Here is a 23,525-nt window from a genome sequence, read left to right on the forward strand (position 1 = left end):
TTAGATCGAAAACTTAGCTTGTCACACACACTTGGGTAGACGTTTACTGGTTTCGTGAAAGCCATGCCCAAACGTGTACGTGTATGTTGGTTCAACATAGTAACCCAAAAGATTAACCATATGAGCATCTCATATTAACCTTGTTCTTCTTCACCATAACTAGTTCAAGTGACTCAAATGAACTAGTTAAAGAGTTGTTCAATTGCTATGAGATCTTATGTAACTACACAAGACACGATTGAAACAAAGATGATTCGATTCGATTGAATCGTCTCATGAACATTATAGTCACGGTTTGCATAAAACATTCCTTAGTAATTTAATGTTTCATGTTCAGAGCACATCTTTAGATCATAACCTCTCAAGTTCGTGGACTTAAGTTAATCGGTTGAGTTTTCCAAACTCAACAGAAATTCTCGGAAAGAGAAATTCCGCCAGTCCGCGGACTGGGTTCGCGGACTGAGTTCGCAGACTAAGCACACAAACGAGTTTCGGAAAATCCCAGCAGAAATTCTCGGCCGAGAACTTCCGACAGTTCGCGGACTTGGCAAGCCAATTCCACAATCCTCCCGATTTCTCTTGATCAACAAAGTTCGAAAATTTCGGTTCAAGGAATACATGGTTATGTAATCTAAACTCCCATTTCAATCATTAAGGCATTCTCAGAGGACGCTATGTAGCCTTTATTCACAGACCGATTCACGTCAGAGAAATTCTCAAAGTGATTGAAACTTTTCATGACCTTCGTCACTAGGTGAAGATAAACTTGATCAAAGCGAAACGCTTTACCAACACACAATTTCGAGATAAAAGATAAGCAATGAACGCTCATCTCGAAATGTCAAATGAGTATGATCTAGTCTATATAGCATACGACGTTTGTCTCATAAGAAGTAGGAGATAGAATAGATAGACTTTTGAGTGATAGATAAGTTCAAGTCTCCACATACCTTTTTGTTGATGAAGTTCAACGGTTCCTTGTATAGATCTTCGTCGTTGTATGATGAATCGCCATGAAGTCCTTGAGCTCATCTACACTTTTCTATCTTAATCCGAGACTTAGCTATGTAGGCTAGAAATCAAGACTTATAGTTTTGATCACTAACATTGACAAACATGCTTGAGATAGCAACGCATGCGAGGTTGACCGAGCTATGCTCTAACAGTAAATCTGATACAAAATCTTCTTGGGATGATTCTTTTTTTCTTCTCCTTGATTTTGATTTTATGATATAATTTAAATTATTTTTTTATTAGCTTTTTATTTTCACTAGTGGTTTGATTTCCATTAAAATGGAAAAGAAGTGATTTTGTTGGTGTAATCCATAATTTAATCCTATATGTATCATGTAGCCCCAACAATTCTGGGAAGAACTAAAGATGCAAATTTGATATGGGGCGGTTTATTATTTCTTTATTCATTCCCATCCAATAAAAATATTTTTTTTCCATCCGATGGTATTATTTGTTTATCAATCTCAAGATACGAAAGATCATTCATATCAGTTTGATTAGTGATTGGATAATAATTAATTCCTGTTTTAGTATTTTTATCCATGCACGTCTCAGTATCCATATTAGCCCAAGTCTTAATATCGATCTTCTTTCTAAGAAAAAAAAAAACGTTTCTCCAATCAAAATATTTTCTATCCGGATTTTTATCCGTATCTACAATACAATCTTGTCATAGATAATGACTCATATATATGCCTTCCAGCATATAAAAATTTGGGGGTTTATTTGTATTGTAGTTATATGGAATTTTTTGGCTTCCCTTTACTTGTAATGGTGATAGAGAAATATATGAATCCTTACCTAACTATAATTGATATATTTCTGTGATAAAAGATCACATCCATACCGTTTTCTATTTTTTTTTGTTTTACTTTATGACCATTTCTTAAACATTTTGCTTCTTATAATGAATTTTTTCGTTCATATGAATCCAATTTTGTTGATGCCTTGTTTGAAATTGTATGACTGAGATTGAATCCATTTCGTTGTTTTTGTAGAGCTAATTGAGACGACGTAATTCTTAGAGAAATTATAGTTATAATGATTATTTAACCGATTTTTCCACCCATTCGTTTCGAAATTGCTAAGTTTTTTATGTCTTGATTCAAAAGAAGTTCTGGGAGTTAAGAAGGAAGCTTCAGGCTTATATTGGTCATGGGTTGAGAATGGGAATTGAACTCTTTGAGCTCGAATTTCCCGTTGTTCCTCAGTAGCTTAGTTGTATAGTGGTCGACTGTTAACTGATTGGTCGTAGGTTCGAATCCTACTTGGGGAGATTTTATTCATTATGAATTCTTTCATTCTGAATGAAATAAAAGGGCTCGCATTGACCGTTAGGAGTAGGTAACTCATTCCCTGTCTATCTTTTTATTGCATTCTATCCCATCGTATCACATTCTATTATGCAATATTCAAAAATTGCTGCCAATACCTTGTGTACATTTGGGATAATCCTTTGTTCCATAGCCTTGGGTTTTTTTTTTTTTTTTTAAATAAAAGGCTTGTAAGACCCAGTTCTAATCAACATAAAAGAGATTTTTGGTTACAAACTTTTTAGCAGAATCTGTAGTATTCAGTGTCAGGCAGTTCAATTCTTGCCAGTAAAGCTGGTCTTCCCATGTGAATCTGTCTTTCACCTGCTTGTAATTTATCTCATTTCTTAGCCACTGCATCAGCTGAAAAATTCACCTCTCTAAAGCAGTGATTAAACTGAACTGACATGATGCGTTTTATTGCCTTATTCCATCTCATCCTTATGAACCATGGAACTTTCTTTCTTGCAAATTCAGTTATCACAGTCTTTGAATCAGAATTAAGAGTAACATGCTGCACTTTCCACATCACTGCCAATTCCACAACACAGACAACAACATACACTTCTGTAATGTAGTTGGTTGCAATTCCTAGACCTCCAGTTAGAGCACCTATTACCTGACAATTATGATCTCTAATAACTACCCCAAAATCTTTTGCTCCTGGATTACCAACTGAAGCACCATCACATGCAAAACAAAAATATACCAGGACAAGGTGGAGACTACTAACAGATTTTGATGTTTTGAAACTTAATTTTTCTTGGACCAAGATTAAAGAAGGAGATTACCTGCATATCATAATTCTGGTCCCATTTGTTTCCTTTTATTCTGATGCCTCCTTCAAACACCATCTTTTTGATTTTACTTTTAAATTGCTGAGCATTTGGCATTACTTCATCAAACAATCTTCTGTTTTTGTCAAAACAAAGTTTTTTCAATACTGAACAGCAGGCAGTAATCCACACTTCTTTTTATCAGTGGACTTTTGTTTTTTGCTCCATTCCATATGTCATCAAAATATTTTGGTGTAGCAAGACCAAAGGCAGAGCATAGCCATTGCCAGATATCAGTACTGAATTTACATTCCCAGAGCAAATGATGCATGCTATCTTGATGTTTTTCACATATGCAGCATCTTGAAACCATATAATAACCTTTTTTAACCATTGTTTCATCATCAATATATATCCCCTGTATAATTTTAGATACATTACTGGCTGTACTTGGATGAAGGAAGTAATTCCAGATGTATTTTGTCCATTTTAACATAGGCATCTTACTTCTTTTTTTGTTGATTGCTGATGCAGTAGTGAATTCTCCTTTTAACTCACAACTCCAAATTAGTTCATCTTCTCCTCCTCCAATGTCAGGTCTGTTAAGAAAGGTTGGAGTTCTGCAGGTATGCTCCATTTGCCATCAATAAGAATATCAATAACTTTCATTTGTAAAATATTCTTAACATAAAGAAGTGTAACCAATTTTCTCAATCAGGGAAGAATTTCATGTCCAAGTATCAAACCAAAGGGAGATGTCTTTGCCATTACCCACACACCATCTAATATTTCATGTAAAGCTTCCCAAGCCCATTTTAAGCCTGACCAAATTGAAGACATTTTCCAGTTAGTACTCCACTGCTCATATTTATCTTTATAATTTTCCTTGATGAATAATGCCCATTCTTCATTTGAATTTATAATTTTCCATTTTAACTTCATCAGAAGTGCTTGATTAATCACTTGAAGTCTTTGAATCCCCAAACCTCCTTCACAAAGTGGAGTACAAACTTGCTTCCAAGACAGAGTAGTATATTTTCTAGTTTCTCCATCACCTGGCCGTAGAGATTTTCTAATGATATTTTCACAAGTTTTGATTACAAAAGCAGGCCATCTGTAAACTGCCATATTGTAAATAGGTATACTACATAGAACTGATTTGATAAGGGTTAACCTGTCTTGAAAAGAAAGCAATCTCCCCTTCCATGCATCAAGCTTCTTTTGGATCATTTCAACCATATGCCATACAGTAGATACTTTATAACTCTACCAGAATGTAGAATTATTCCCAAATATTTATCAGGAAAAATACTCAAATCCATTTGCAATATATTTTTTATGAGCTGTTTCCTAGAATCAGAAGTACCATCCACAAATAGTTTGCTTTAAATTTGTTAATGATTTGTCCTGTGCTTTTTTTTATAGTCTTCCAATAACTTTAGCAGATTTTCTAAACTCTTTTTTGCACCATTGCAGAATAAGAAGACATCATCATCAAATAATAAATGAGTTGGATGTATACCTTTTCTAATGACCATTGGAAGTATTGAGCCATTCTGCACTAGCTGACTTATTCTTCTACTTAGAACATCTTCCATCAACACAAAAAAGATTGGAGATAATGGATCTCCCTGCCTTAGTCCTCTGCCTACTGAGAAGAATCCATTTGGTCCACCATTTAGCATTACAAATATTCTAGCAGATTCAAATAGAGTATGAAGCCACTCACACCAAGATTTAGAAAATCCATATTTTCTTAACACTTGAAACAAGAACTCCCAGCTAACAGAGTCATAAGCCTGTGAAATGTCTAGTTTTAATCCAATATTTCCACCTATTCTTTTCTTTTTCATTTCATTAACAAGTTCAGAAGCAAGCACAATTTGTTCTTGAATGCGTCTACCTTTGATATAAGCAACTTGATGTGAAGATACCAACTTGGACATAAGTGAACTCATTCTAGTTGTAATGATTTTTGTCAAGATTTTTAAGCTCACATTACTAAGGCCTATAGGTCTGAAATGGTTGGTTTTTTTTGCTTCTCCAGATTTAGGAAATAAAAAAAGAAAATTAGAATTCAAACCTTTTGGGATAAATCTTCTTTTCCAGCAGAACTGAATTGCTTGGAAAACATCCTTATGAATTATGTGCCAGCAAGCTTTGTAGAAGCAACCTGAAAAACCATCAGGTGCTGGGGAGCTATTATGATCCATATTAAACAATGTTGCCTTAATTTCTTCTTCACTGGGAATCACATCTAACATTTCTTAGTCTTCCTTAGTAATCACAGAAAGAATGGACTCCAGTAAAGAATCTACATGCTCAACTTCATGAAATTCAAATTTCTTCTTAAAACGCTGAATTAAGATTTCTGCAATTTGCTTTTGGTCTGAGATGATATTGTCATTTGTATCTTCAATTTCACTTATATAATTTCTTGCTTGTCTTATTTTAAGTGAAGTATGAAAGAAATTGGTGTTTTCAGCTCCTTTAACCCATTTCACTCCAGCCTTATGCCTCAATAATGTATTTAGCTGTACTTCTTTGGAATTATACTCATTTTGAGCATCCACCAATTTATTTAGAATAGTATCATCAAAGGGATTATTATCTGACTCTGTCATTGTTTTCTACATCTTCTTTTCAACATTCTTTATTTGAACATGAATATTGCCAAAAACATTCTAGTTCCAGTCTTGTAATACTTGTTTCAATTTCTTAAGTTTTTTTTTTTGAAATACAAAAGTAGGATCTCCTACTACATACTCTGACCAACATTTATTTACTGCTTCCATGAACTGAGGATGAGATAACCACATTTGTTGATATCTGAATGAAGCATTAGTAGGTTTAGGAATACTCGCACTGCCACCCAATAAAGGAGAATGATCGGATACTAATCTCAAACCAATTTTATATCCTCAATCTGAGTATTTTTGAAACCACATTTGATTAAACATGGATCTATCTAAGTTGCACAAATTCTTTTATTACCATGCTGACAAATTGACTAAGAATAATCTAAACCAGTTTTTGGAGCTTGAAGAAGTTCACATTTGTTAACACACTCATTAAAATCCATCATTGATCTTCTATTTGGTGCTCTTCCTCCAAATTTTTCTTCAGAAGAAAGTATAGCATTAAAATCTCCAAGAATCAACCAAGGAAGTTTCATTTCACTAATTAATTGCATCTCAGACCATAAGAACCTTCTTTGAACAATTCCAACATGGGGCATGAACACTAGAGACTAGAGTACCTCCAACATTAACAGTTACCATCTGACTAGACATAGAAACTACTGAAGGAGTTGGCAAAGATTTATTCCAAAAAAGCCATATATTACCTTTTTTATTAGAGACATAATTGTGAATCACTATCCATTGGATACCAGGTAAATTCGGTTTATTGCAAAAAAAAGCATTACAGGTTACTTTTGGTTCAACTACCCAAACTAATGAAGGAGAAAATTTATTAACTAATGACCAAAGTCTATTTTGATCCCTAACTCTTTTAAGGCCCCTTAAATTCCAGAAAAGGACTTTCATGGTTTGGATTGGAGGTGTTTGGTACCTCATTTCCCAGGATTTTTTTCTAAAATTGTAATTAATTGGAGCTTGAGTAGTTGTTACCCGAGGAGTGGGTCCCTCCATTGGAATTGTAGTACTGGTAGAAGCATTATTCTTAGTAGCTGATGGTTTTTGAACTACTCTTGACCAAGAAGTAACTGGCACTCTCTCAGCAGATACATTACCAGTTATACCATTCACATATTTCACAACACTCTTTTCTACAGAATTGTCTTCCACAATATTCAATACTTTAGCAGGATCCAAATTAACTGCTCCTGGATCATTTTCCATAATTATTTGTTCAATGTATTCATCATTTCATTCCTGCAGAGGACTACATTTATTTGTTGATATTTGAACATCATTCTTAGAACTATGAATGACCTCCTTGTTCAAAAGAATTTGTGTTACTGGTGTTTGACAGGTATCAAAAGGCTCCATAACTGGTATATCACAAGGTTCCATAAATGGTTTAGCATAAATAATCTTGAGTTATTTTGTAAAAGGGTCGTAACTTTAATGGGTAATTAGTGTCTGGGTCGTAGAACACGCAGTTGTTGCATTAGGTTTGTAGACTAACTTTGGCCATCCAACTTGTTTACCAGAATTCCCTTGCGGAATAGTTATTTGACATTATACCCTAACTGAGTTATATACGTAACCAAGCTCTATATAAACATTTTATCGAACGTATTAATTACATTTTCAGACAAATCTTGTTTCACCAAATGCAATGATTGTTCACTAAATACATAAGATTTTTCCCCGTTGTCTTTACGCACTAGATTAGGTTAGAAATTCGTACCTCCATTCATTCTTCTATGCGGCTACAACAAATCAATTGATTTCCTTGGGCATAATGGGATTTTGAACATTGGGTACTTGTTAAGGTAAACCCATGAACTTAGGAATACGATTTCCTCTCTTTCAATTTGGGGTTTATGATATAGATCTATGTTTTTGTTAAATAAGATCTAATGTACGGTTTGGTTCTTTTCTAAATCTTGATTTTTTTGGTTCTATGTTGAATTAATTGAATAAATTTTTTGATATGTGAGTTTGTGTTGGAAGAAAAAAACGAAGAAATGGTTTTATTGATGATACTGTAATTTATTAGAAATCATCCGATGTTTCATGGAAGTGGTGGGAGTGACGATGTGGTGATAGAACTTGAAAGGGGGAAAAGAAGAGAACTCACAAGAACTTTCATGGAAGAAAAATGGGAAAGGGACGAGAGATCTAAAGATATTGACAATATTATACTTTCAACGCTAGTAAACTGATGGTCCAGGTGCCTAGCAAAACATAAAAAGTCAGCTAACAATTTTTTAACGGTCTTCGGTTAGTCAACGACCTTAATACATCAACTGCATCTTCTACGACCCAGACCCTAATTAAGTACCAAACATACTACCCTTTTACAAAATATCTCAATAATCTTTGGAGTTTCTATTATTTTGACAGGGGTGACTTCATCTTGTGGCTTCTTTGCTCGACATTCAGATTTTAAATGACCAATAATTTTACAATCACCACAAAACTTTGGTAATTTGCTAAGGATTATACCTTGAGAGAATCCACCATATTTGGTAAGAATCCATAGATTGTTTGGTATCTTATTTTCTAGATCAATCTCAACCAAAACCCTTGCAGAATAACCACTTTCATACTTCAAAGTTGCTTCATTAACCTTAACAGGATTTCCAATGGCAGCACTAATATGAAACAAAGTTTTTTGATCCCAATATCCTAAACTCAATCATGGATATTGTACCCAAACCAAATTAGAGGATGTACACTGTCTTTCTGGTCTAAAATTTGGCATCCAATTCCTAATTCTCAATCCTTAGGCCTATTTACGACTAGCCAATTAATCATTCTCAGATGTACTAGTACTAGTACGTGCATCAAAGATGCAGTCATTAATTCTCCTAAGAGGTACAATTACCGTGAGAAAACAAATTAACGACCAATCACGCTTTTTTGCTATGCTACTAACACTAGTACTACTTGTACTTGCTCTGCTAGTCAGCCCAAGCCCGGCTGAGAAAGTGGATAGATTGTGGCCGAACATACTTTATTTCATGATGGAATCATTCCAGATAAATAAGAATTGGAAATCCATTTTGTATTAAGAATTCGGGTCGTGCATATTTTGGTTGGGAATACTTCATTTGGAATATATCTCGTATCGTTGTTGAAAGCGATGTTATAAGTTGTTGAATGATCAATTTTCCGCTGGTGTTATTGATGGTGTTAAACGCACGGACGCAATTTTCAAAAAATACATATTTGTAATTGTAGAAATTGACGTTTAGTCCCAAAGTTAGTGGGATTTAGACACTCTAGTCCAACGTCCTCAGGCATAGTACTCCCTAGTCCAAAAAAACCCCATGTAAACAGTTTGGTCCAAATTTTTAACGAGTTAGTCAAAACTCGTAACGATCCAAACTAATCTTTTATCATAATTACCCTTCCATATGAGCATACAGGAATATGAATTAGTTTTTAATTTTTAGATCTCATATTCAAGTCAGGAGGGAGACAGAGAGATATTTTGAGGCGATTCTTAGATTCAATCGTTTGTTCATCAGATTTCGGTCTCAGGTTAGAGACTAAGATTTCAATCTCATCTTTCATTCGATTTTGTTTGTTACTTCAATTATGTGTTTTTGATTTTTTTTTTTTTTTTTTTAACTGCATGAGATGAAATCGATTTTATTTTTCATCTTGCTTTCGGTCTTTTGATTTCTGTTTTTGGTTTTGATTTTGTAATTTGTTAGGTTTTGATTTTCATGAAACTCTTTTGATTTATGTTTTTCATTTTGATCTTTCCTTTTGTTTGTTTTTGGATGTATCATATGAAATCGATTCGATCTTTGATTTTTTTCATTTTCCATTTCTTCATCTGTGTGTTTAATTAATGGTTATTCAAGGTTTACATTGATAGAGTAATTGATTTTTTTTATTTTTTTTATTTTTTGACTATGCAAAATGTGTACTTTCTTGTACACTCTATATGTTTCGATTTTTCGTGATTTAAGGTTGATTCGAAAAATTAATTCTCTAATAAATTTAAATATGATTCAGATCTTAAGATGTTACATCTTTGTGTTGATTTGATTGATATCTTTTAGACGTGACCCAATTTTTTTTATTAGTTATTTGATTTATCATTTGTGTGTTGATTGAACCTAAGAATGCTATTTTTTTAGATATTGTGTATGTTGTTTAGAGCTTTGATGTGTTTTTGATATATGTTTTCTGTAATATGCAGGTTATCAACCATGTCTGAGAAGATTGTGTATGCTATCTTGACTCATGGTGAGCATTCGCCCCTATTTGGTAGATGTGTACATATTTGTACAGTGAAATTCTCTATGATGAATGCTTGGGTTGTATTGTTTGAATCAATGCTCTATTTTGTTATTTTTATGTAAATATTTACATACTTGTACACTAATATGCTCTCTGATGAATGCATGATCTTTTTTGTTGGTATATATGCTAGATTTTGGTATTTTTCTGTAGATGTGTACTTGTTTGTACACTGAAATGCTATGTGATGAATATATGGCCTGTCATACGGGTATGGATGCTAGATTTTGTTAGGTTTTCATAGAGGTGTACATGTTTTGCACACCGGGATGCTCTTTGATGAATGCATGGCATGTCCTGTGGGTATGATGATAAAATTTGTTAGTTTTATTTAGAGGTGTAAATGTTTATACACTAGTATATATTTCACTTTATATAGCATGTTCATGCACTTTAATGTACACCGTATATGTTATTGATATATGTTTTTTATTGTAATATATAGGGTACCAACCATGTCCAAGCATTCCGTCATATATTGGTACATGCATACATATTTTTACACTAAAACTTTCTCTCTGATAAATGCATGAGTTTTTTTGTTTGAGCCAATGCTCTATTTCTATTGTTTTCTACAGATATGTACATACTTATATACTAGTATGGTCTCTTATGATTTTATGTTCAATCTTGCGGATATGAATGTTGGATTTAGATTTTTGAAGGTGTGTGCATAATGTTACACCATTGTGTTGTCTCAATATTATATGAGATGCTTTATTGGTATGCATATGTACCCTTATCCACCTTTGACATTAATTTTTTTTTGTAACAGGTGCATGAATCATTTGGTCACAGTTAATGAAGATTGTTGGACATGGATACGATGTAGAGATGATTACCTCTTGATTATTCTATTTATAAATGTTGGTTGTCACTAGGGTAATTAAGTTTCTTTACCTTCGTAATTGAACTTGAAACCTTATTTTGAGCATAGATTACCCTAGTAATGATGCAGATGATATTCGAAATTGATGATATGTCACACTTCAAACTCGTTAGAAATTATCTGATTTCATATGTTATAAATTTAGGGACTCAAGCTCAAAATGATTTTATTCAATATGGGAAGGGATATTATTGCTTCAGTACACGATTCAAGTTGTACATGTGTATAAAATGGTGCACGTTGTGCTGTCTCATTTATATATGCCATTTTATGGGTATGGATGTGCACAGGTTGATTGTTTTGAAGATATGGATAGTTCTGCAACCAAGTGTACATAGTTGTACACATGCTTTTTCTTAAGAGATATTTTGTAAAAGGGTCGCATCTTTATGGCAATATTAGGGTCTGGGTCGTAAAACATGCGGTTGATGCATTTGGGTCGTTGACTTACTTTGACTGTGTATTTTTTTTACTAAAACACCCTTATCAAATGGTTAAAGGACATAATATCCTACACTCAATTAAAAACATAACCGGGTTTAACTAACCGACCCATTTAAAAATGACCCGATATATTTTGAGTTGGTTTTTTTTTTTTTCCTATCGATGTATAATTACAGTTAGCTAGGGCTAAATCTCAACCAATCCTGCTCATAACCCCACTGATGCGTTTCAACATAAATTTACTGAATTCCTATCTTTAGTCATGGTTCACCAAAGTTGATCAGCGGAGAAATCAATTTACTTCTGAAGAAGATTGAGATATGATTTGGGTTCTTCCTGATGGATTTCGTAGAGATGGTAAATCTCGAGTTTGAAGAAGTGATGCTGTAACTTGGTGCTGATAAGATTGAAATAGATTAGGTTTTCTTTTGTTAAGCATCTGATGAGAAGATGAAAGGATCATCTAGATGATGAAAGAATTGTAGCTTTGGTAATTTCCATATTAAAATTAATACGACAACCAAGTTGCTCCAAAGCCAACTAATTTAAACAGAGATTTAGATTACTTAAAATATTTGAAGCTAGAATCACTGTTGCAAGTGGGGAAAGAAGAGATTGGAACTGCAAAAGCTTGTGGAGAAAATTGAGAGGTTGACTTCTTAAGAAATTTAAAAGACCATAGAATTGGTAAGAATTTTTTTTTGTATGCTTGCAATTGATATGAATTAATTTGTGATACTTTGGAATTAGATGGATAAGGTTTAATTTAATTTTGTTAGGCAATTGATTTCCCCTTTCGATTTTTACTTTTAATTTGAACAGATTAGGTTCAGGTTGATCTAATTTTGATAAGGAGATGCCCAAATTTTTGTTCATTGAAAATGTTTCACAGATGCACATAAGGTATTTGGTTTTAGTTCTTAGATATGATATTTCTTGTATGTTTGTGTGGGGAATAAGACTCGGTGGGTCGGGAAGGGGCATTTTCCGTTATGTTGTGTGCGTCGAACAACAGCTGCTGATTTTAATGAGTCAAAAATTCGAAATGGGATGAACAGTTTAATGAGAAAGTCTGGTGATGATTTTGGGGCTAAACAGAACCCCTTCACCAATACTCAAACAGTCAGCACAGTCAACTAATGGTCAGGGGTTTTGTAAAAACTGAAAAAGTCAGCTAACTGTTTCCTAACAGCCTTCCGTTAGTCCACGAACCAACTGCATCAACTGCATGTTTTACGACCCAGACCCTGATATAACAGGAAATATATGACCCTTTTACAAAATAACTCTTTTCTTAATGTGTACATATTTATACACATGTTTATTGTTTTTGAATCTGCGCATGGTTCCACAACTTTATGTTGTTTTGCTTTTTCCAGATCATTTCATTGGTATTTTATGGTTTATTTTCCAGGTTGAAGATTATCACATTGATGTCTAAGAGACAGGTAAAATCTCTTATGGACAAGATCATTAGTCTCATATCCAGGACTCCATTTGGAAGACTAAGAACTCAACGCAATAAAATTGTTAGGGAGAAGTAAAGAATACCTATGATGTGCATTAAGTGATTTACTTACCACTCCCTTGATGACTTACTACCCTTCTTTCTTACGGATTTGTGATTTATGTATTCATGTAGCTTGTTAAAATGGATGATACTATCTTATTTATTTTAAGAATCTAGTTTGGTTTTTACTTCAATACATGTGTCTTTATTTCTGCGGGTATGAATAATTTTCTAACATATCAGTACATGTTCAACATCATGTGCACTTTAATTTTCTAACATGTCAGTAGATGTGCACCATCATGTACACCATTATGTACACATGATTTTTTTTACCTATAATATACCATGTAAATCTGACACAAATCTACATTCAAAACATCATTCACACTAATAATAAGATTAATTCAAGGTTTATTAGTAATAATACTTGTTTAAGAAAGTTAAGAAACATAGTTGTCAAGAGCTTAAGAAAGTTACAAACATTTTAATCAAGTTTTAAACAGCAATCAAGTTGTTTCTCTCCTACTCGCACGCTAATCTTGGTATTCTTTATCTTCTGCGATATTTTACAGTTTGGCAGGATCACCGACATGTTTCTCCAGGTTCTGATGCTACCATCTCCAATAAGTATGTACACACCTACAAAAATCAGACAAATTCAACTTCAAAAATGATGAAACATGTCATATATCCATGAGATAGCTTACTAGTATATACACCCAACAAATCCAACTTCGAAAATTATAGAACCCGCGACATTCGTACTCATAAAACAGATCATATATCGATGACATAACATACTAGTGTAAAAGTATGTACACACCTACAAAAATCTTATGAATCCAATCTTCATGCTCACACAAGAAAGGTCATATGCCCATGGAATGATACATCAGTGTATAAGTATGTAAACACCTAAAAATGGCACAACCTAACATTCAAAACCACAAAATAGGTCATATTCCCATGAGATGATACATTGGTGTACAAGTATGTATACAACTACAAAAACTAACAAATCCAACATACATGCTCACACAAAATATGACATATGTCCGTGACATGATACATCAATGTACAAGTATGTACATACCTACAAAAATGGCAAAACTACAACATTCAAAACTACAAAACATGTCATATTGCCCATGAAATGATACATCGGCGTACAAGTATGTAACTCCTGAATAAATCTAACAAAAACAACAACATGCCCACGAAATAAGCCATACATCCTTGAGCTATCATAATGTGTACAAGTCTGTACACAATCACAACTAATTTAAGTAAAATAAAATTCATACTAACATTACAGTCCATATACCCCTGAAATAGCATGTTGTTGTACTAATTTGTGAAAAACTACAACAAATCTAACAAAAACAACGTTCATACCCACATAACAGTGCATAGAACCCTGAAATAGCATTACAATGTATAAATACGTACACTACCATAACAAATCCATAAACTACCACCATTCATTCCCACAGAACAATCCATACATCCCTGAAACAGCATTGCGGTGTACAGAACTTTACACTATCAGAAATGGTCTAACAAAAACGACACTTATACACACAGAACAGTCCATACATCCTTGAAACATCACTGCGGTGTACAGACATGTACACTATAACAAAAAATCAAACAAAAACAACATTCACACACAAAACAAGCCATAAATCCCTGAAACAACATGCCGGTGTACAGATCCGTACACTATCATATCAAAACTAACAAAAATAGCATTCATACACACATAATAGGCCATACATCCCTGAAACAACACGTCGGTATACAGATCTGTATACTATCACAACAAATCTAAAAAAAATAGCACTCATACACACATAATAGTCCAATATATAATAGATGATCTTACCTTTTGTTACTTGAATAGATGTTGAATCTTCTTTTGTTGTTGTTTTTTCTTCTTTGAAGGTCTTGATTTCTCTTCAATCGCCGATTTCCTTTAAGATAATGATGATTTTGGATCTTTTACTACCTGATTAGATGTTGAATCTAATGCTTGTTGTCGTTTTGTTCTCTTTGAAGCTCTTGATTTGTTTTAATTCAGTGATTTCGATTTAAATGATGATTCTGAACTGTTTTGTTGTTGCATCTTCTTCATCATGATGTTACTGCTGCTGCGATGTTCATCCATAGCTAGGGTTTTGATTTGAATCTTCACTAATTTTTGTTTCTTTTTCTCAGTTAAATGATTTTTTTTCTTCCAGATTTTGTTCAGGTTTTGAGGAATATAATGGTTTTAATTGGTATTACGTGTGGATTACGGAAAACGTGTGAAGGATATAATATCTTTGCATTTTTTTGGATATTTTGTTCACATGTGAATTACGGAAAACGTGTGAAGGATATTAATGTTTTGCATCTTTTTTGGACTAATGTGTACCTGGTCGTATCGGGATGGACTAATCCGTATATTTGGGGACGGTTTTGGACTAAACCGTATTTTTCCCTTTGTAATTTGAAGGCACAATAGTTTGCCAAAACTACTGACTCAAGGGCGGAGCCGGTGTATTCCCAACTGGCTCCAAAGCCCAAATTCTTAACATATTGGGGTTTTAAGCCCATTTATCATAATGGCACCCGGTAGAATTTTTTTTGGCTTCCACCAAGTTAGATCTCTGGCTCCCCCCGTGTTCTGACTCCCTAGGCTCTCAGCATCTTACATTCTTACTGCTGGGGGCTCTCTCATGACCCAACTCTTACATAGTATAGGTTCCATATCATGATGGCCGGATGTGTTTAATCTATCAGGCAGTACCACAAAAGGATAGTCCAAAGAGCTGGCAATTATCCGTCACATGTTTAATAAATAGATTAAGCATCATACTCCATAATAAACTAAAATTAATAATGGTTAAGCATGACTTAATCCCACTCTCAATACATGAACCATTAAGTAAACTCCTATCACTATCGTAACTCGTCAGTTTTTGTTTTTTCCTTGTCACTCTTGTGCAAGCTCATGTCTTCGAAAAGAAAAGCGATTCTGCCATGCGGGGAATTAATTGAAAAGATTAGTAGATTAACTAAGATTTGTGAAGATTCCACTAATTAGACTAATAAATAAGATTTTATTAGACATATTAGGTTGGCAACGAGTCTTCTTCAATGACCAAAAGTAGCAGTAATGAGTAAGCAATGAGCATACATTCCCGTTCCTCAATCTCAATGCGAAAGGCCGTTGAAGGGATCCAAACTCGTCACAACTCCAATTAAATGGCTAGAGAAACCTGTCTCCTGCTTGCATCACAAGGGCAAGCACCTATGAGGGCCATGACTAGCTCCTTGGCCTACAACCCTCCCCCAATAAATCACCAACAAGAAGTTAGTGAGCAGTCCACATCTAGAATAAACGTCGACCCGCCTCAGTTGTCGATTCTCTTTGCCAATTTAAAACTTGATTCGACCCACTGGTTAATCCCAGAAATGGTTGTAGGGTATGTCTGCGTTCTTGGCATCTGTTATAACACGCTTTGATCACTAACTGGTGTTGGAAAGCTGAAGGGTGAATGGGTGATGAAGGGCATATGTAGTTCCTTTCAGGACCATAGCCCATAGAGACCGGCGTTTCATTGCAACATATGATAGATTGGGAGGTCTCCTATCTGTGTGGCAAATAATCAATTCTAGTGTTCCCTCTTTTCACATGGGAGGTCAAGTTTTTTCAGAGCCTTGATGACAATAATGAAAGCTCATTCTACATCTTGAAACCTAACCCTTCATGAATTCCTGCATCCTGTAACCCAAACAGGAAACTCATTGTTTTGATGAAGCTAGGGTTACATGTTTGATTACCCACTCCTATGACAGACTCCAAGAACTCCAAAATCAAAATAAGGTCATGCATGTTGCATTGAGAATCAGAAATACAGCTCGAACAAGAAGTGAAACCCTTCAAATTCCAAATTTACTTGCATAAAAATCACACAGCTCTCTCAAGCTAGTTTTACTAAACATCACTGATTCACCGGTATTACACATCCTCACTAGAAAAAAGCATAACAAAAAACAAAAAAAACTCGGCTCTTCTTACTCGCTCTTCAAACTCCATTGCACATCCACTGAGGCAATCAACCACCCTAAATGGTGGCCGGAGGTAGTGACTCCATACATTATATACACGCATACAAAGGAACAACATACGCTAAATACATGCTTATCTAGCACTACCATATTACTATATAACAAAACCTAAACCAACAAAAAAAAGAAAGCCTGCTAGTATTCGATTCGATCTTGTATCCTCGTCTGATATAAAAAGTAGTAGTCGTAAGTAAAAGTCGCCGGTCAGGTGAAAGAAACTAGTGGAGGTCACATTTCACACGTTGTAAGTAGGAGGTGTACCCCTGGATCCATCCCCCATTGCTGTTGTTGCTGCTGCTGCTGCTCGGATGGGGACTGCTGTTGGTGCCGAGGAAGCCGCTCCTCTCTCGTAAACATCCGACGATAATCTGCGACGAAAACGATTTGATTCTCTACCACCTGATTTTGGATAATATGCCGTAAACCAAAAATAATAACAACAAAAAATAATCAAACCTTCCCTTCTTTGTAAACAATTTTTCTGAAAACCAAAACAAAAACTTACACCCCCAGTTACCCCAAGAGACATTATTTTATGATCATCGATGCTAACATTCAACGGTTAAGATGTTGTATTTAGGGTTCATATACACTTTAAATGGAGACATTGTGGAGCCACAGAGATGCAGACATATTGACTAATTGGCAACATTGTGTGGGACCCACACTGATGCACACAATCTTTATCCATTATTGTGAAATTAAAGGCTTTTTTGATAATGAGTTACCGGGCTTACCAGAGAATGGTGATCCTGATGGAGTGAAAGGCGATACGGGAGGAGTAGATCCAGCTGGTGAAGCTGGTGCTGATGATCCACCACCATCATTACCGTTAATCGTCAGATTCCCTGGTCTCGGTTTTAGAATCATTATACTGCGAGTCACATTTCTGTGCACTTCGTCAGACAAATCTTCACTGTTAGATCTCGCAACTGATTCTACTTCTACATAACAAACATCAAAAGATTCAAAACATCAAATTAGTTGATACAATTCAATATGATACATTTAAAAATCAAATTAGAGGCGCAGGTTAGCATAATAAGTTAATTAACATACCCTTATTGCCGGAATTTGATCGGAAAGAAAAGGTCGAATGTTTTCTTAGTTTTCCGAGACCGGTTTCAGGTGTTGGTCCGGCAACTGTATCATCCCAAAGTTGGTCTAATAAACCCATGGAGAGCAAGTAAATTCGCAGAAGGATTCAGAAGAAATGAGAAAGAAAGTCTTAATTTTAAAACAGAATTTTTAAGTTAGGCAGCTCAACTCAAAGTACAATTCCCCGCAATGAAGGGAGATATTTAACGACGGAATTCGGCGTTAAACATCGAACAACTCTCCGTGATTATCAACCGTTGATTTATATTTAAATGTTTTCGATCGTTGATGAGATAAAGTTAATTGGGATAAGATCGACGTGACGAGGCATGGGGTTTTGAGTATAGATAACACGTGTTTATCTGTTGCGAGAGTTGGCACGTGATAGATCCCTTTTTAGTGGATGTACTGACGAGAATGTCCTTCTGATGGAGTGTGATTTACGAGATGAAGCTGCTTGATAACGCCGCCAGCCACCACCACCGTGTAATGTAATGAGTAGGTTTTTATTCTGAGAGGTACACGGTGTACCTGCTTTTCAACACTACTCCCCATTACCTGCCGAACACGTGGTGATTCTGGATAGGGATAAAATTGACCATGGGCCTAGAATGATATAGATTGAGGTGATGAACTATATGGGCTTAAAACTAGTGAAGTGATGAACCCACCATTATATCCCCACCCAAGTCAGAGATTCTGGTGTCTGTACTACTCATGGTAGTGGAACTAAAGCAGCATCCTGAACATGAGGGTAGATCCCAGACTCCCAGCTTTGCATGAGGCAAACTCTTATGGTCATAAAATTTAACTTCACATCCACGTCAGCTTGAATTGGAGACTAACTCTAGTGGTTTTAGTTGAATCAATCGCCTAATGGTTTCACACACTTCCGCTTGAGCGCAACAAATGATGTCCACTAACCATTTGGCGCTCCAAACTTGGTTCAGCTTTAGGTTCAAGCATCCGCTTGATCAATAACTTGAATGATGACTTCGAGCAACGATTTTGCAACTTGGATGTCGAAGTTGGAGGACCATAAGAGAGCCTCTGATTTCAATATTCAAGTTGGAAAACCGTTGCCTAAACCCAACATCAGGTTGTGGATCAAACAAATGTTTGCAGTGAAAGTTGAATCAAATTCTCTGCTCTAAATGGGCGCACAAAGATTACTGTTATGCAAATCCATTTGAAGCAGAGAAATCTGAGATGGAGAAATTTACTCGAATCAAGTAAAACCAAAAGAGCTAGCCTCTAATTCAAGCTGAAGTAGATGGAAAGTTGAAACTCCAATTTGACATCTATAAAAGTTAGCCTAACACTTGCTAATACATACTGAAAACTTTAACTATATATGTCAAAATCAAGTGCAACGCTCCTTCAGATTTACACTCTATATAGGATAGAGAGATGTAGAACCTGTTCATAATAGTGTAATATCCCTACGAAGTCCAACTCGTCAGAGACGGTGTCATAGAGCTCGCCACCAACACAGCCGCAAAGTCAAAACGACCATAGGGACGCATAGATGAAACATGGTGAGCTACTCCATTTCCTTTAATAAGGTAGTGCTGCCACCGAAAAACAAAAGTCCCAAATTAAAAAGATGCTGAATTACTATAGGAAATCAATGATTAGTGTGCGAGCCGGGTATTGGTGGTTCTCAATAACTGCTTCCAATTTAGAGAATTAAGGTACATTCTTTTTCCACGAATCATATATTTTATTCCTCTAAAATCCCCAAAGCTAGTGAGCACATCCAATTTGAGAAAGTGGAGACAGAAAGAACCTTTTTTGATTTTTCATGTATACAGTAGGCCTTGGAACGGGGAACTGCAATCCAGTGCATACTTAACTTTAAAACACCAGTTGGTAGAGCAGATATTGCAACCTCTAACATGTCAGGATTACCACCAGGCCAAGCACCAATGCAGTAGGTTAACATGCAAAAGACGTGTGGCTCATCAAGAGTTTCATCCTAGCTTACCATAAGGCAAACTCTTATGGTCATCAAAGTTAACTTCACATCCACGTCAGCTTGAATAGGAGACTAATTCTACTAGTGTTAGTTGAACCAACTTAATTTCTCCCAATGGTTTTGTTCACCTTAGCCCAATTGTTGGGCATAACGAATAATGTCCATTAACCATTTGGCGCCTCAAACTTGCTTCAACCTTCGGTTCAAACATTTGCTTGATCAACAGCTTGAATGATGACTTCAGGCAACACCTTTGCAACTTGAATGTCGAAGTTGGAGGACCATAAGAAAGCCTCCGATTTCAATATTCAAGTTGGAAAACCGTTGCCTAAACCAATATTAGGTTGTGGATCAAGCAAATGCTTGAAGTGAAAGTTGAATCAAGTTCTCTGCTCTAAATGGGCACACAGAAATTACACTGTTGCGCCCAACCATTTGACCCAGAGAAATCTGAGATGGAGAAATTTACTGAATCAAGTAAAACCATAAGAACTAGCCTCTAATTCAAGCCGGCGTAGATGGAAAGTTGAAACTTTAATTTGACATCTATAAGAGTTGGCCTAAGACTTGTACATAATGAAAATTTTAACTTTAAATGTTAAAATGAAATGCAAGGCTCCTTCAGATTTACACTCTATATAGGCCGGAGATATTTAGAACCTGTAGATTTACACTTTATATAGGTTAGAGAGATGTGGAACCTGTTCATAGTAGTGTTATATCCCTATGGAATCCAACTGGTCAGAGACGGTCATAGAGCTTGCCACCAACACAGCAGCAATGTCAAAAGACCATATGGACGCGTAAATGAAACACGGTGAGCTACTCCATGTCAGACCATTTCCTTTGATAAGCTACTGCTGCCATTGAAAAAAAGATGCTGAATTATTGTAGGAAAGCTAAGTGGATAAATAAATAATTAGTGTGTGAGCCGAGTATGGTTCTCAATATCTGCTTCCAATATAGAGAATTAATTAAGTACATCCAATTTGAGAAAGTGGACACAGAACAAACCTTTTTTGATTTTCATGTATACAGTAGGCCTTGGAATGGGGAACTGCAATCCAGTGCATACTTAGCTTATTAAAAACACCAGTAGGTAGAGCAGATACTGCAACCTCTAACATGTCAGGATTACCACCAGGCCAAGTACTAGCGCAATAGGTTAACATGCAAAAGACATGTGGCTCATTAAAAGTTACCCCAGTAGTAAACCACCTCCGACACACTTCCAACAAGTCTGCACAAGGTAAAGAAAATTTTGGTAACTAGAAAATACCCAGCAGCCGTAGAAGACAACAAACACACATTCAGCAATTTACCAGACTTCATTAGGCTTGGTAAAATTAAAAAATTAAACACCAAGTCAGACAAAATCATAAATCCCAATATTGATACTAGGGTGTCAACCGAAACAATATGGAACGGGAGTGACTCGAGGCTTAAAATGAGACTGTACAAAGACCTACAGGTCAAGGGAGTATAAATGCGAGTTCCCTATGCACTGGCCGAGTCGTAATGGCCCTCATACAGATATATTTTCATACAGAATCTAAACATATTTCAACATATTTAAGGGTGTCATGCTTCAGTGTCCAAAGACCCAAAAGCAACTAACCTTGTAAAATCCATGAAATGATCGACAGTTTTCTCCAGCTTCCAGCCCAAGGCGGAAGAGAATGACGCAATAGAGTCAGCACTACCTCCATTCCATATAAATGAATCTTTGGATGATCCATTTATATCGAACTAAGGATGCATAATCTACCTGTAATACCCAAAATAAATATATAAAAGTCAAATTTCAATGATACAGGTGCAAGGCACGATAATAAATAATGAAATAACCGTAATTTACATCAAATATGCCGATCATTTTAAGACCATTTACTGGCTCCACCGCCATGATCCTTGACCAATCAATTCCCATCCGAAAAACACCGATTCCAGTGCATTTAGCAAGTTACAACTCAGTATCGAGGTCAGATCAAAATCTTAGCCGCTCCTCCCTGAAATCATTTAGTGCCCATATTAGTCCAAATACACCATTAGACACAAAAATCCCTCCAAAACAATTACAATGAGGTCTGTAAACATGTAATAGCCCAATGAAATTTACGAGCACAAAGCTTTCAGAGTCAAGAACCCAAATGTGACAAAGGCAAAACATTCCCACTAGATCACGTATCACGCAAGGATGTAGAACTTGTACTTATGCATAAGGCTAGCTTGCCACGCATATGACTGCATTTTGTGGAAACCTCGGGTTTTTCTTCTTCTTCTTCTTCCACTACCACATACTTCAAAAACTGTTTGATCATAGTTTCCATTGATATCTTAAGAGAGACTTGTTCCTTATAAACTTCTCTGGTTTTTTTGGAGCTATAGAAGATTTTGAGAACCACCATCCGCAGTCGCTGAAGCCATTAATGCGTCTGCTGGCTGTTGTTCAGTAAACTCCCCCTACGTTTTATCATCAGGGTGTTCCTCCAGAAACCAAAGCCAAGCATCATTAAGCTTGTCTTCAATTTCCCTCCAAAAGCTGCATTTCCACCAACCAGGGACCCCCACAAGCTCCACCAACATGTTACATACCTCTGCCTGCCAAAAACCTTCACCACCTTCTCCTACAAATCCACCTCCATCACCAAGTTCTGTACTGCTACCATAATTCAATCCCACCACAAGCACCCCCTCCACCTCTCGTCCACCACCTACACCTCCACCAATTCCACCACCACCACAGAAGGCTTTCATGCTTTACCACCTAATCCTCCGCTTTCACCAGCCCCACCTCTTCCTCCTAGTCGTACACCACCTCCAGCTCCAATTTCGCTACCAGCATCACCTCCCAATCATTTGCCACCACCAAGTCCACCAACACCAATTACACCAACAACATCACCTCCAACTCCAATTCCATAAACAGCTCCACTTCTAACTCCACCCCACACCCTAATCCACATCAATCCCACCACTTACACATCCACCAGCTCCAGGCCCCGCCAATTCCACCTCCTCCATCACCAAATACAGCAAGAGCTAATCCAACCCAGAACATGCAACAATTTCAAACGCTTCCAAGAATCACTTCCAAATTCTACCAATTCAACCGATTGCCAGCATCACCTATACCTCTGCCATCACTTCCTAGTCCACTGCCTCCAATTCCGTGACCTACACCTCCTCCAGCACCAATTACAGTCAAATCTCATTTCTAAACCAACTCCAACAATGCCACAACCACCATCTCCACCGACAATTTCACCACCTCCATTCCTACCCCCCCCCCCCCCCCCCCCCCCCCCCCCCCCCTGATTCCAGCACCTAGCTTCAACCACCTTCAGCACCCCTACTAATTCCACATCCTAGGTGATGGTGGAGTTGAAGATTTTGGTATTGGCTCTGGAGCTGGTATGGTGGTGGAGTTACAG

The 23,525-nt window shown here is 36.2% G+C and overlaps 1 protein-coding gene and 1 long non-coding RNA gene across 3 annotated transcripts; one reads left to right on the plus strand and one right to left on the minus strand.

Moving 5' to 3' along the window:
* Positions 1 to 9,214: 9,214 nt before the first annotated feature.
* LOC113332408 lies at positions 9,215 to 11,170 on the plus strand. The gene is made up of 3 exons (XR_003351495.1): positions 9,215 to 9,282; positions 9,953 to 9,999; positions 10,829 to 11,170. It is a non-coding gene; the product is annotated as an uncharacterized LOC113332408 (long non-coding RNA).
* A 5,629-nt stretch (positions 11,171 to 16,799) lies between these two features.
* On the minus strand, positions 16,800 to 18,300 carry LOC113332387 (dormancy-associated protein homolog 3-like). Of its 2 annotated transcripts, none has more exons than XM_026578933.1 (3): positions 18,075 to 18,300; positions 17,753 to 17,959; positions 16,800 to 17,383 (listed from the first exon to the last, which is right to left on the minus strand). In XM_026578933.1, the coding sequence occupies exons 1-3, from the start codon at positions 18,190 to 18,192 to the stop codon at positions 17,244 to 17,246; spliced, it is 465 nt and encodes a 154-aa protein (XP_026434718.1). In that variant the 5' UTR covers positions 18,193 to 18,300; the 3' UTR covers positions 16,800 to 17,243. The 2 variants fall into 2 exon arrangements, with proteins under 2 accessions (XP_026434718.1, XP_026434717.1); XM_026578932.1 differs by having other exon boundaries at positions 16,800 to 17,414.
* Positions 18,301 to 23,525: the final 5,225 nt, after the last annotated feature.

This window comes from Papaver somniferum, unplaced genomic scaffold, assembly GCF_003573695.1.
Source record: "Papaver somniferum cultivar HN1 unplaced genomic scaffold, ASM357369v1 unplaced-scaffold_131, whole genome shotgun sequence".
Lineage (NCBI taxonomy): Eukaryota > Viridiplantae > Streptophyta > Magnoliopsida > Ranunculales > Papaveraceae > Papaver > Papaver somniferum.

Excerpts from the sequence above, each read along its gene's own strand:
- LOC113332387 (XM_026578932.1), bottom strand. The coding sequence starts at position 18,192 with ATGGGTTTATTAGACCAACTTTGGGATGATACAGTTGCCGGACCAACA. Across the intron at positions 17,960-18,074 it reads ATCAAATTCCGGCAATAAGG|AAGTAGAATCAGTTGCGAGA; the intron begins GTATGTTAATTA and ends TTTGTTATGTAG. Across the intron at positions 17,415-17,752 it reads ATCAGGATCACCATTCTCTG|GTGGTAGAGAATCAAATCGT; the intron begins GTAAGCCCGGTA and ends ATCCAAAATCAG.